General features: G+C 38.1%; 1 protein-coding gene across 4 annotated transcripts in view; it reads right to left on the reverse strand.

Moving 5' to 3' along the window:
* Positions 1–13,392, reverse strand: part of TAF1B (TATA-box binding protein associated factor, RNA polymerase I subunit B) — a 51,422-nt gene that overhangs the window by 24,621 nt on the left and 13,409 nt on the right. For all 4 annotated transcript variants that reach the window (XM_075750641.1, XM_075750643.1, XM_075750644.1 and 1 more), the window contains one exon: positions 10,177–10,276. In XM_075750641.1, the coding sequence (XP_075606756.1) occupies positions 10,177–10,276 (100 nt within the window). The remainder of the gene's footprint in view (positions 1–10,176; positions 10,277–13,392) is intronic.

Consider the following 13,392-nt stretch of genomic DNA (forward strand, 5'->3'; position numbering starts at 1 on the left):
GTGAAATACCGAGACTGAATAGAATGATGAAGACTAAATAACTTGTAGGTATATATTTGTTTATACTGGGATTTTTTGTTTAAAATTATCGTTCTGCTCTAAAAATGATTTCTCCAAGTGTAGGTAGTCTTTCCTTGCATCAATGATATGTATTTTACTTGTTCCTACAAGGTTTACTCATCAAAAATGGTCAGAAGACCATTTTATTTTAAAAATCATCTTCAGACTAGAAAATGATTTAACATATCTGCATTCAAAACATTGATGTCAGCTTAGAAAATGCATTGTTGTCACCTATCAAATCAGCAATACCAAAGCAGTCACCAGATGGTATAAATCATTTCCACAGTAACAATTTCAGTACAGTGACCTCATGCAATATTCAGAATACAAAAGTATACAGAGGAATTTCGCTCCTCCTTAGACAGTGGGACAAAAAACATAAAGCCCTAGAACAGTGATTCACTTCATCTGCCCCTCCTAGAAGAGTACTATAATTAGGAGACTAAATCCACACCCACAACTAAAGAAACACGAGCACTTAAGAAATACTGTCAAGTTTATAAACTTCTATTCACATACCCAAACTCTGTAATGAAGCAAATGCTAATCCTTCTGCTTTTAAGCTGATGAAATCACAGTACCATAAATAGCATCTTTGATATAAAACAATCACAAAGAATGAAATATCATTTGCTGTATAAAAGCACTCAGCCATGCTGCATCCAATTTAGGATACAAATCAAGGAGCGATACCAGCAAACCAGAGGGAGGCATTAGCCTGAAGAGCAGGACAAATACCCATAATCTTAGCAATGCTAAAAACAGTCATCGTGAGATTTCTATGGATCTTCAGTGGTCAATATGACAGCTTCATATAAGCTTATGCCATATAAGCTTAGAGTTTACCCAGAATATCTAGCCCCTGGCTCTACATTTGGAGAAAAGCCGGTATGAGCAGCACGCTCTACAGCCATTCGCAAGTAAGATCGTCCTCACAGACATCATGTGATGTGTGTCAAACCTCAAGGTTTGAGCACAGACCTCACTCTTTCCTGTGCTGCAATAAAGTTCACTGCTCATCTATTTTACTGTGCAAGAAGATACTCATTTTTTCTGTATTTGAAAGAATGATGAAAAAGTACTTAGGCTTTCTTCTCAGTGCAAAGTGGGAAGAATTATCACCGTGAGTGATAATTCTCTATGAGCTTGCCCAGCGTTCCAGGGAAAGAGCTGAGCATAGGCAAGAAGAGAGAAGCATCAATACTCTAATAACAGTCCCTCTGCTAATCTCTATCTATCCTTCTTCAGTATCTACATTTAAGTTATCTAATGAAAACGCTCTCAGTGAGTGAGGTAGCTACTTTTCAAAGCCTTCCAAGGAAGATCCTATCTGTCTAAGTTTAGGCACTTCAAACACAGTAAAATATTTTATCAATTTGTGATATGCTCCTGACTGCAGGAAACAAAACAGAACAGAAGCATCTCAAAGTATCTAACAAGAAAATGCAAACACGTGTTTCCAACGTGAATAAGCCAAGCAATATACTTAGATACAGAAGTGAGAGACAGTTTCCACATGTTACTCAGTATTGTAAATGCAAAGACCTAGTTTTCAAGAAACCTGTAATACTGATGGTACTTCTGGTCAGAACATAGACAAAATTATTCAACCAATCCTAGCAGCATAAATTACATGAAACCCTCACACTTTATAACAAGCTGGCAGAGATGATTAGAAATTTATGAGGACTGAATGCCAAATTACTTCTAAAATTGAGCCACTCGCCTCAGAAGCTGAACGCTACAACCAAGTCCTAGTTTTGGTTGTATACAGCAGGTAATTGTCAAAATATTGAGCAATCGTTTTCTCTTAATCCATGAGAAGCCCTCCAATTTTATGCTTTCCTCCAGGCTACCTGACAGTTCTTCTGCCCCCAGCATTCACAGGGAAATCAAAATCAGGAGGCGTCTTAAACTACTTAAACTTAGCAACTAAATTTACAAAACAAAATGGCTTTTACTATGCTTGAACAATGCTGAATTGATTCAAATACATTTCTGTGGCACATCCCCATTTAATTCAAACCAGTTTTTACCGAGCAACTGAGTTGTTAGATGGTCACAAGGGACAAAATGTTTATACGGCACAAGTATTGATAACCGTATTCCAATTGTAATGTTACCTGTAACGAAGAGAATCAGAAAGAGGGGCTAAATCTGAGGTTCGGTATCTTTAACCTTCCTGCCATAGTAAAACTCATCAATATTTAATCATATTGTGACATAAATGATTAACATTACATCATCGTTTTGAGCATGGAAGACAAGTCCTGCACTGGGTAGTCCTGCACAAGGACACAAGTCCCGAGTTTAAATCTTGTTCTAAAATTGGACAGTAAACGATAAAAAAAAAGTGTAGCTCCTAGTTATGAAAGCACACACTTTAGGCCTCTCCAAATACAGTCCTGGTAGGTCACTACATTCCCAGACAGGTCTGGCATATCCTTCTTTTTATTGTGGGATAATGGAATAAAGGTAAAACCATGAATAAAAGATCCCCCTTTGAAGCAGAGGGGAGATTTGACTGCATAGTGCCCAGGGACAATCTGGACAAAAAAAAGGCAAGAAACAGGCCTATAGATATTCTGCAATGAAACAAGATGTAAAAGTGACTAAGCCGTAAACAGTAGGGAAATTGGAAGAAAACCCCAAACCACCCAAACTCTTGAATTTCAGTGCCACAGGTAAATGGGTAAATCATGAAACAAATATGAAGAAAAAGTAAGATTGTTCTGTGACTGGAAAAAGAATATGAATTCATCTCATTAGAATCATATGTCAGGAAGAGAAAAATTACGTCTGCAAAAAAGCAAACCAGTATCTGATAGAATTTAGTATTTTGCAAAGGAGAGGCCCAGATAATTTACACACAAGAAGCTTCAAGCAAATAACTGAGGAGCTCTCTGAAACACAAATGTCATTTTTTAAATAATCTTAAGAAATTCTAAACATCAAAGGACTCTCCACATTAATATGCAGTATTTAAAAAAAATGTAAAAGGGGAGATTCAGGAACTCTAGAAAGATCAGCTTGGCACAGATCCTGAACAAAATCATACAATGGCAATGGGAAAAATGGAAGCTAAAAATATCCTGTCAGTCAAGCAACCTTCATAAGGTCACGAGAGGAGAGAAGCTGAAGCTCCAGCTCCCACAAGGAAGACAGCACAATCTACTGGCGTTGCTGCTCTGAAAAACCTTTTTCCTTCTTTACAGGATAGCTAAAGGGGACCCAAATAAAAAAAAAAAATTACTACAAAGTATCACTGGAAGACTATAACTCATAATTATACTCAAAGCTCAAGAGCTGCTCCGCTGGAAAGCAAAGCATGCAGAACAAAGGAGCAAACCAGAAGCATCCCTGATAGCAGAGGAAAATCTTGGCAAATTCATCTCAGAAACTGAATTGCTCAAATCCGTAGCAGAAGTGAGATTTGGTTGAAGCTGAAATAGAAGGATGGGTGGCAGAAGGATTAGTGGCAGAGCAATACGGATACAAAAGTGGTGCCAAGAACAAAATCAAGCAAAACTAAGAAAAAAAAAAGTCAAGAAAGAAACAGAAGAGAAGAAAAAGCAAATACAAGCTACAGGATACTGTAAGAGAAGAAACTAAAGAACTGGAAAGTTTCTAGACAGTGTAGAGAAAAATTATCATCTCTCAATGTTTAAAGCAAGTCTTTCATTCCCAAATAAAAGAGCTAAGAATTTCAATAATCCAAGCTAGGGAGGGTTTGTGTGTGCACACATGCATGCAAGGTATATACTCCTCCAACTCAAATAAAACAAATCCAAAGCATCATATAGAATAAAACACTCCACACTGAAGTGGCACATTGTCAAAATAGCAAGTTTTCCAGTCTACTTTATAAATACATTATGGTACCTACTTCAACACCTGTCACAGGTTACTTTAAGGAAAAGAAAGATCCTGGATGAATCAGATCTTTTCTTACAGCAGCAAATATTTCTTTTCAAACTCTTCCTTTTCCCATCAAAGCCAACATCAGTTCTTAATGGCACATGAATTAAAATTCTTATTAAACTGAACACAATGGAGAGCTGCGCAGAGCTACTGACCTAATCTAACACAGACAAAAACAGGCATCATTTTTCTGTAGAAAGATAAGCCTGAAAGAAAAAAGATATCAGGGAGAAGAAAGAAACAACAAGCCATTCAGTTAGGTGGGAGAAAAGGGAGAAAATCCTGACATGTGCTTTTCATGATTCTTCTCCTCTTGCCCACACACTGATTTCTGACTAGCACAAGATATTGCTGCCACTTTACCAAGATTTTGCACAGACAAAGGTAAGGATGATTTAACATCACTCTCAGCTGGACATTTAGAAAGCATTTCTATATCATGGAAAAAAACGAAGAGTAACACTAGGAGTTATTTAAGAATCAAGACATCTAGGGATGGAAATAGGTGAATTACATAGAGAATTCAAACTAAACAGTGCTTCTGTTAATATGGCTAAGTTGGAGGTAGGATGTGTAAAAGGAAACAAAAAACCAAAAGTATACCAAGATAACCAAAATGTAACCTGGATATTAATTTCCTCACATTGCGAGGTCAAAGCTGTCTAAGTAAGTACCTTTCTTGTTATAGGCAGCAATAATCAGCGGATTATAAAAAGAACCAAACACAAAACACACAGAGGAAGACAGAGAGAAATGGAATTAAATCGTAAAACAAAAAAGGAAGCATTTTTAAGATATAGGTTCCTAGACAGCAAGGTATATCGACACCATTCTGTCAACACTGAAGCATTCAGCAGCCTTCCCAGAAGACAGAAGGTTTCAGACAGACATAGAATTGTGCAGCTACTTCCACCTAAGATTAAAAAATAAAGAAAAAAGAGAAAGGCTCATATAGAGATGCCATTCCATGACCCCACTCCAGGGCAGAAGAAGTAGCAAGGATAGTTTGGTAAATACCCATTCCTTTTGTATTTGAGGGCAGGTTGGTGGACAATTTCTGAACAGAATTCATCTAACACCCACCAAGCTCAACTTTCTCCTAGCCTCCTCACTCTTGAGAAAAAAAAAGAGATTCTTAGTAAGTCTAGGAAGAAAGGAGTTATTTTAAAGTTGCAGGAGAGATTGAGAGAAGGGAACTTCACTGAGGTCACACATCGGGCTCCTTGCCAAGTCCGGATTCTTGTGCATCTGAAAGACGACCATTCCCAAAGCTCTTCAGAACAACAGGATCTGAAAGATATTTATGAGACTACACCTATCCTGTTCCACACAGCACATACCCCACAGTGACGTGTTTGTTATCTTCAATACTTTAGTAAATCAAGTTGCCCAACAGCCATGGGAGTGACCTGCTTACCTATGCGTGCACGTACATTTAAGTTTGCGTGTGTGCGTTAAGAATGCAAGGATCAAAACCAAAAATATTTTTGGACCTAAAAAAAAAAAAAATCTACAATGCATTAAGGATAAAATACGCCAAAAAGTAACGAGTTTTATAAAAAATAACGAAAGCTAAAGGCAAACTTGAGACAGCAAAGCAGAACAACTTTAAAGCAGAAACAAAATAATTACATAAAAGATAATCAGGTATAAAGTCCTGAGTCAAAAACGTAAGGAAAAACAGATCTCTGGCAAGGACAAGTTGTTGCTAGCTCAAGAGAAAAGGGATGCTTTAATCAGTCTTGTGCGAGGATGCAGATAAATCCCTAAAAGCAAAATAGAGTATGTGTATCTTAAGGATGTTTCCCTACATCATGCAGAAATGGAAGAGGGAATTTGTGTGTAGCTCCACTGGAGGACAGATAACTATCAATAAAAACAAAACAAGCTGAAAGCAAATTAGCCACGGAACTTTTTACATACTACTGCTAATTTACAAATTTGTTTTAACTCCTACACTAGCTGGCTTTTAAAAAAAGAGATACCCTGTGCATTAAAAAAGAAATAAAGATGACTTCCACCTAAAAGAGAAAAGATGACTGTACTCAGCAAAGACGTGTTTGCTACTGGCACAAGCCTCAAGATCAGCAGGGATTTACTGTGGTTAAACAAACTGCAAATAGCAAGAAAAAAAACCCCTTGATCTCCTGCATAGAACAAAACCCAAAACTTAAGTATCTTATTCTTTCTTGATGCATAAAAAAAGTTTTAATCAAATGGAATAATAATACTTGTTGTAGAAAAATGAAATTTTGCAGAGTAAGATGAAAATATGCTTTTCTTCTCTTGTACTGGGCAGGAACTTGGAACTTTTGAACTAAGAACTTAACAGGAGCATCCTGCTACAGCTACTGTTTGCCCTGTGAACCCTCTGATTGTGCATTTAGGTAAAACACATGTACCAAAGGCTAACTTCTAACATACACATGATTTTAATAGAGGAAGGGATAAATAGGATGACTAATTAAGTGAAGGCTTAGAAAAGAGACTTGGAGCAATGCAAAGATAAACACTTATGGAAGATAAACAACTTCTGTTACACAAAAATCTTTTATAGTACTTTTATCCTTCATAAAATACTTGTGAGGTAGTACTTATGTCCAGTTAGGACCTGCCACATTTCTAACAGTTATACATCATAATAAAGATGATACAGAAAGGTGGAGGCTCCTTTTCTCTTTATTTATGAGGCAGTTACGCCCAGAGCTCCCAGACTTCTGGACAGAGGTGTCCAGATACAATAACTTTTGTGGCAGGTATTTTAAATAAAGTTCTGTTTGGGCAGAATGAAAAATTACATCCTTCTTATTAGCTGTTCCATTACTAAAATATGATGGGCTTATCTGGAAATGTGAAATAGAATACAAGGCATACTATACCATTGGAATCATAGCATACTTGAGGTTGGAAGGGACCTCTGGAGACCGTCGAGTCCAATGCCTCTGCTCAAAGCAGGGTCAACGACAGCAAGTGGCTCAGGATTGTGTCCAGTCAGGTTTTGTGCATCTCCAAAGATGCAGACTCTGCTGTGGTTCAGGGCAGCCTGCTCCAGCGTTCAATCATGCTTACAGTTAAAAGTTTTATGTTTAAATGGAATTTTCTGTATTTCATTTTGTGCCCGTTGACTCCTGTCCTTCCACTGTGCACCACTGAGAGCCTGACTCCATTCCAGCTCCTTCCTCTCCAGTGTTTAGACACATTACTGAAATCCCCTCCAGCCTTCTCTTCTCAGCGATAAAAATCCCAGTGCTCTCAGCCTCTCCATGTATGACAGATGCTGCAATCACCTCTAATTACTAAATTGTACACAGGACAGGGAAAAATTGTCAGTGATATGGACTCTGTTCCTGTATTACACAGCACAGAAGTTCATCAGCTGGAAAGCCTGAGACTAGTCACATTCCTTGCGTATGAAATACTACTACTAAATGACGAGGCATAAAAAAACCCTCCTGCATGTACACATACACACGTCACTACATAGATAGAAAGTAGATGTGACTCATCTTGCAATAATTGTTGCATTCATTTTTTTAAAGCAGTAACAACTTCAACCTTGTACAAATTCCTTGTACAACCTTGTACAAAATAGTCTCAGTATTTGGGAAGTTGTTACTGAAAAAAAACACAACTTTAAGCCACTGAGAATGTTTTTATATAAGATAAGCCATATCAAGTTAGGCTTCATCTCTACTTAACTCATAAAATGATACTTAGTATGATTTCAAATCCTTCAAGCTACTACGACATAACTACTTCTCGATTCAAATTTGGGCTGTAGGGAATCATCACAGGACACAACTAAATGCACTAAAATCTCAAAATAAAAAGGAGACATATTGAATAGTCCTGCCAGTTATCAAGATTTCTGAACATGTTTGCAGCTTGTATTCACCAGACTTGAAGCACAACAAATAATGGCATTAGAACATCTTACCTGCCTGGTTATTAACACTCATAATCCCATAAAGGTTTTGAAGATAATTGTCTACAGAATATTACGTACAGAACAGCAAGGAGAAAAGAATGCAGGCTGTATTTTCAGGATGGGGTATTACAAAATCCAACTTCCTGCTCCAGGACAATAACCTCATCTTGAATTTCTCAAAACTCAGATGTCAAAACTAGATACAGTAAGCTATTGGTAATCTCAGTGCTGCAATGAGCAGCAAGATCAGTTCTGAAACATAAGATGTAGGAAAAAGCTAGTGAGGTTTTTTGCAATTGTGAGCCCAATGATGTAGTCAAAAATGTTAAAACTAAATAAACCTGCAGATGCATTGCTAAAGGAACATTGAAGGTAAAGTAGGGAGCGGATATTCCTAGAAAGAGGAAGCCACAATGATACTGGAGTGTCTAGAAAACAAACTGTACAGTAAGCTTACAGAATTTTACCTATGTATCTCAATGAAAACAAAGTTAAGAGGTGACTTGATTAGTACATATGTCTACTTATACTTCGGAAGTGAGCAGTGCAGGTGTCGGTATCACAGACAAGCAAGGTGGAAGTCAAATTTACACAAATTCAGCTTTTAGATCAGCAAGTTCCTGTAAGCTAAATAGCAGACCACACTAGATACAGACTCATTATAAGCAATATTAAGACCAAAAAATCAGATTGGGGTTTTTTTTCCCTGGTTTGTGAAAAAAAGGAAAGTGCATATATGCTATATAAGTTTTCAAGACAGAGGGTGAAGTGGCTAGACTTTCTCTTTTATATAAAGGTGGAATGAGATTAAATTGACCAGCTTGTGGCTCTCAAGTTGTGAAGTCCCGCTCCCACATCAAGACATGCTACAATCCCCAGTGGAAGTGTGCTTATGGAAGGACAGCACAATAATCCAAACCGACAGCTCTGGGAGAAATTAAACTAATAGGGATTGATGAAATCACCTTTGGGATTGGCATCAGATCATCCAGCACGCCAGGAACAGCTCTATCTCAAAAGAAAGCAATAGGATCCTCCAAGGGCAATTGTCATCTCCACTCTGCAAACCAGATCTCCCACTTGGAAGCATGGTACAAGTTTTACAGCTGCAATTCATACTAAAATTTTATCTGTGTGATTTGTAGGATGGGGGGGGGGTTATATTGTATTTAGTCAGGCCAGAATACAAGTTCTATGTAACCATTTTTGAGAGACAAAAACACCTCCAAAGGATGGAGGCAAAGAATGACAGAGACCGAGAATTAAAAGAGTTTTCGAAAAAAAGTACACACATTTCAATTTAATGTATCTTTTCTATTAAGGAAAGATCTAAGACAGAAAAAGAAATCAAGAGGTTTTACGTTCAATTTATCTCCTGAGTTTTAAAAGTTGAGGTCATTATTAGTATTTATCCAGACAGGATAGCAATGGTATATATTAAAAAAAAAAAAAAGCTACAGATTAGCTTCTGAACAACTTATGACCTGCTGAATAGAAGCTACATATTGGAGAACAGTAGCATTACTCGCAACATCATCACTGAGGGCTTAAGCTACAAACACCTTATAGCAGACCAAAACCCAGCTTTTCCTGTTAATAGAAAAGTCACTTTCTGCTCTTAAAAGCTAAGATTTGCACACTTCAAAAAAATCCATAATAAACTTTTTTTTTATGCAACACAAACACCAGTAGGCAATCATTACCACAACACATAATAACCTTAAATAAGGGAAATTTACATTTCACTCAAGACTGTCCATCACTATTCAGCTTCTAAAAGGGCCATAACCCCTTATGTAGATTTTAGGTTTGATATATTTCAACCAGTACAGCAAGAAACAGAATAAGAGATAGCATCTAAACCCTATTTTATGAAAAGAATATGGAATTACAAAAAAATTCAAGAGATATTTTAAATAAGCACCAAACAGGATAATATAGTGCCCTTAGATGTGAAGCCAAATCCTATTTCTGAGTGTTCCAAGAGCAGTTCTGAACACCTGTTTCTCCACAAGTACTCACTGATTTTGTTTTAACCTAGGTAATCAGCTTAATAAGACTGGTTAAAAATTAAAGCACTCCAAGTCACAGAGCGCACTGGTTTCTGCACAGGCTCAAATAATCCGAAACATGAACTTTACAACATAAGAATAGATTTAATCAATTCATTAGTAGTGACCAAAAAAAATTAAAATACCACGAGATAACTAGGTTTTGGTTGAGACTTTTTTTTTTAATCTTTCCCTTTAAAAGAAAAAAATTACCTCTACACAAAAGATCTTAAGATCAAGTCCACATAATTTCATCTTCTCTGGAAAATGCTGAAAAACATTCAAATATGGAATATGACCTTCAACAACAAACCTGCATTAAAGAAAAAAAAGGAAGACCAAATCAAAACAGTATTTCACATGACATGCATATGTTTCTTCTAAAATTAATATACAAATTAACTTCTGATTTGAAATAACATCCATATTATACTGCCTAAGAAATTCTATCTGAAGTTACACACCCCTAAATGCTCCATAGGACAAAAAAAACCAGTTCAATCATTTAACAGGCCTTTAAGTTCAAGCTCAGATATGATTGACAAATGTTAATGTTATGGCAGTAATCTTAAAATCAACATGCTTATATGCAGTTTGTTCTGCACATTCTTCAGCTACTGCATTTCTGAAACTGCTGTAAGCCTCCTTTGAATGGTACGGATTTATTTTTTTTAAAATTCTAAAGCTTTAAGTAAATTTTACTTTTAAAACACACATTTTCTGCTGGAGGAGTTTGACTCAGGTAATGTGGTAAGGAGAAAAGTCACAGAATGATGAGCAGATATACAGAACCAAAACCCCATTAATTACATCTGTATTCTGATTTTTTAAGAAAAAGTATTGTTCAGGTATGAATAGAAATGATTTTGTATACTAGTAAATAAAAAAAATATTTTGTATTTGCACCTGAATAATGCATTTTTTTGTTAAAAACTGGCTTTGGTAAGTCGTTGACAGTATTATTTAGGATTTTTCTTTACTTTTTCATATACGTAAGATGAGACTTAACAACAGATACCAATAAAAAGCCACCACCACACCAAACCCCTGCTCTTTTCTAGCATCTTAGCTGACATTCACACCAGGCAAAGCAAGCACTGAACAAGCATGAATCCTCACAAGGGAACAGACATTACTCTCATTCCAGATTAAAGCATGTTAGTGGTCCTCCACAGGACTAAGCTGGAACTGCCTTCCTGTCTCCTCCAAAACAATTTTGTTAAAAGAATACATTAACCTGGAATAAATTAACATTTCAAACAGAGAAGACTCTGTTCTTTAAATAGTATTAGAGATTTGAAAACAATTTCCTCTCCTGCCAACTGTGTTATCTGCACTGTATCTCTCTGATCTTGCTACACAGATTAGGAACTTCTTGGTCTACGAACTCTGCAAGTCCCTCCTGGGTTCCTAGAGTGGTTGTAAGGCTGGGCTCTGCATCTCTCCCAACGCGGGGCAGTACCTAAACACTTCAATGCTCTGGATCCAAAGCTGGATCCAATCCCACAAGTTGAAACACTGAGTTCCTCATAAAGCACAGCGTTCTGCCACTTTTCATTCAAGCTGTGTCTGCAGGGGAAAAAACCCCAACAAAACAAAAAAAAACCAGACCAAAAATAAGGCCGAACAATGTCTTCACAGACTGAGCAGCCACTGTTGAGGAGGACAGGAAGATTCAGCTCCATCCTGAGCCTACGGCAATTCACAAGCTTACCTTCCCCTTCCCAGTCCAGAGCCCTAATCACCACTTGTTGCATGTTATGTAGTGTATATCTATTGAAGTTGACTAAAATTCTATTTAAAAGCTAGTTACTGCAAAGTTTACAGTTACATCCTGATTTTATTTTAAACCATTCTTAACTGAATTTTCAGTTTAATCAAAAATTTTAATTCAAAGCAGGACTGAAAAGTACATTTCTTAATCAAAACTCTGTTAGAATTAACCCATCATTTATAATGATTTCTGGAAAATAATAGCAATCTGAAAAATCACATTGTCCAATAGTTTTTATTCTGTATTAGTATTAGGCTCTTAAATGAAAAGGTAAAAGTCGCTACACAATCCTTCCTAATCAAATTGTGACGTACATTTTGCTAATGAAATTTCAGTAGCTTTCCCCAACCACTGTGAACAGCATTTCCCCACGCCAAGTGGAGATGTGCACTGGTCCACATGCTCAGTGAGGTTATCATCCAAACCCAGCACCATCCAAGGACACGCTTGTCCTTGCCATCCCACCTGATCTGCTGAGCGCCTTGCACAACAGGTCTCTAACTCATCTGAGTCAAGGTCAGCTGTGCTAAATTGAAGAACTTGAGGGATTGTTTCACAGAATGGATTGAGCCAACCTAAAAGCTCAACCTAAAAGCATTTCTCCTCCTGGTCTGGCTGTGTGCTCCTGTTACTCATCATCCTCTTCCACAAACAGAACTTGCAACAACAGTAAAAGATTGCCCATTACTCTGTTTCAAGAAAGAAAGGTTTGTTTCCCATCATCTAATGAAGAGGCTCGCAGACGGCTCCAATAAGCACAAGAGTCGGCAGAGAGAAGGGGATGCATCACACACGCAGGAAGAGAGAAGAAAGGGAAGCAAGACCTTCCTCTTTCAGCAACCCATTACTGGCTCAGCTGAAGATAAGCTTTGGCTGACACGTGTTAAGGCGCAATCACACCATTAGCTCTCAGATCTAAAGAGCTGGTACCACCACACCGGGAGCAGCAACCTCCTGAGCCAGCACAGCAACAGCTGGAAGAGGACAAACAACCAAGACCTTCCTTGGGGTGTGGCGTAGTGGTGATTGCAGCCAAACCACCCGAACAGCTTGCTGCCTCCGAAATGGGAAAACCCACCCTCCCTTCAGTCCTCTGCCACACACTCCTCCCTGCTGACAAAAGCACTTGTGTGACTTCTCAGACAGAGGATTAGACTGAAAACTAGTCTTCCGTTTTCCAGGGTTTGATTTCATCCAGATTTCTAGACACAGCTGACTGCAGGAACATTATTGCCAGCACAAGGCGGAAAGGGACTGCGGTGAAACAAGTTAACCTGCACTAAAAGACAGCCTGAGAGAGTTGGGGTTGTTCAGCCTGGAGAAGAGAAGGCTCTGGGGAGACCTTATAGCAGCCTTCCAGCACCTAAAGGGACCTACAGGAAAGCTGGAGAGGGACTGTTTATCAGGGTGTGTAGTGATAGGACAAGGGGGAATAGGTTTAAACTAAAAGAGGGTAGATTTAGATATTAGGAAGAAATTCTTTAGTGTGAGGGTGGTGAGGCACTGGAACAGGTTGCCCAGAGAGGTTGTGGATGCCCCATCCCTGGAAATGTTCAAGGCCAGGTTGGATGGGGCTTTGGGCAACCTGGTCTAGTGGAGGGTGTCCCTGCCTATGGCAGGGGGGTTGGAACTAGATGGTCTTCGAGGTCTCTTCC

This window comes from Balearica regulorum, chromosome 3 (assembly GCF_011004875.1).
Source record: "Balearica regulorum gibbericeps isolate bBalReg1 chromosome 3, bBalReg1.pri, whole genome shotgun sequence".
Taxonomy (NCBI): Eukaryota; Metazoa; Chordata; class Aves; order Gruiformes; family Gruidae; genus Balearica; species Balearica regulorum.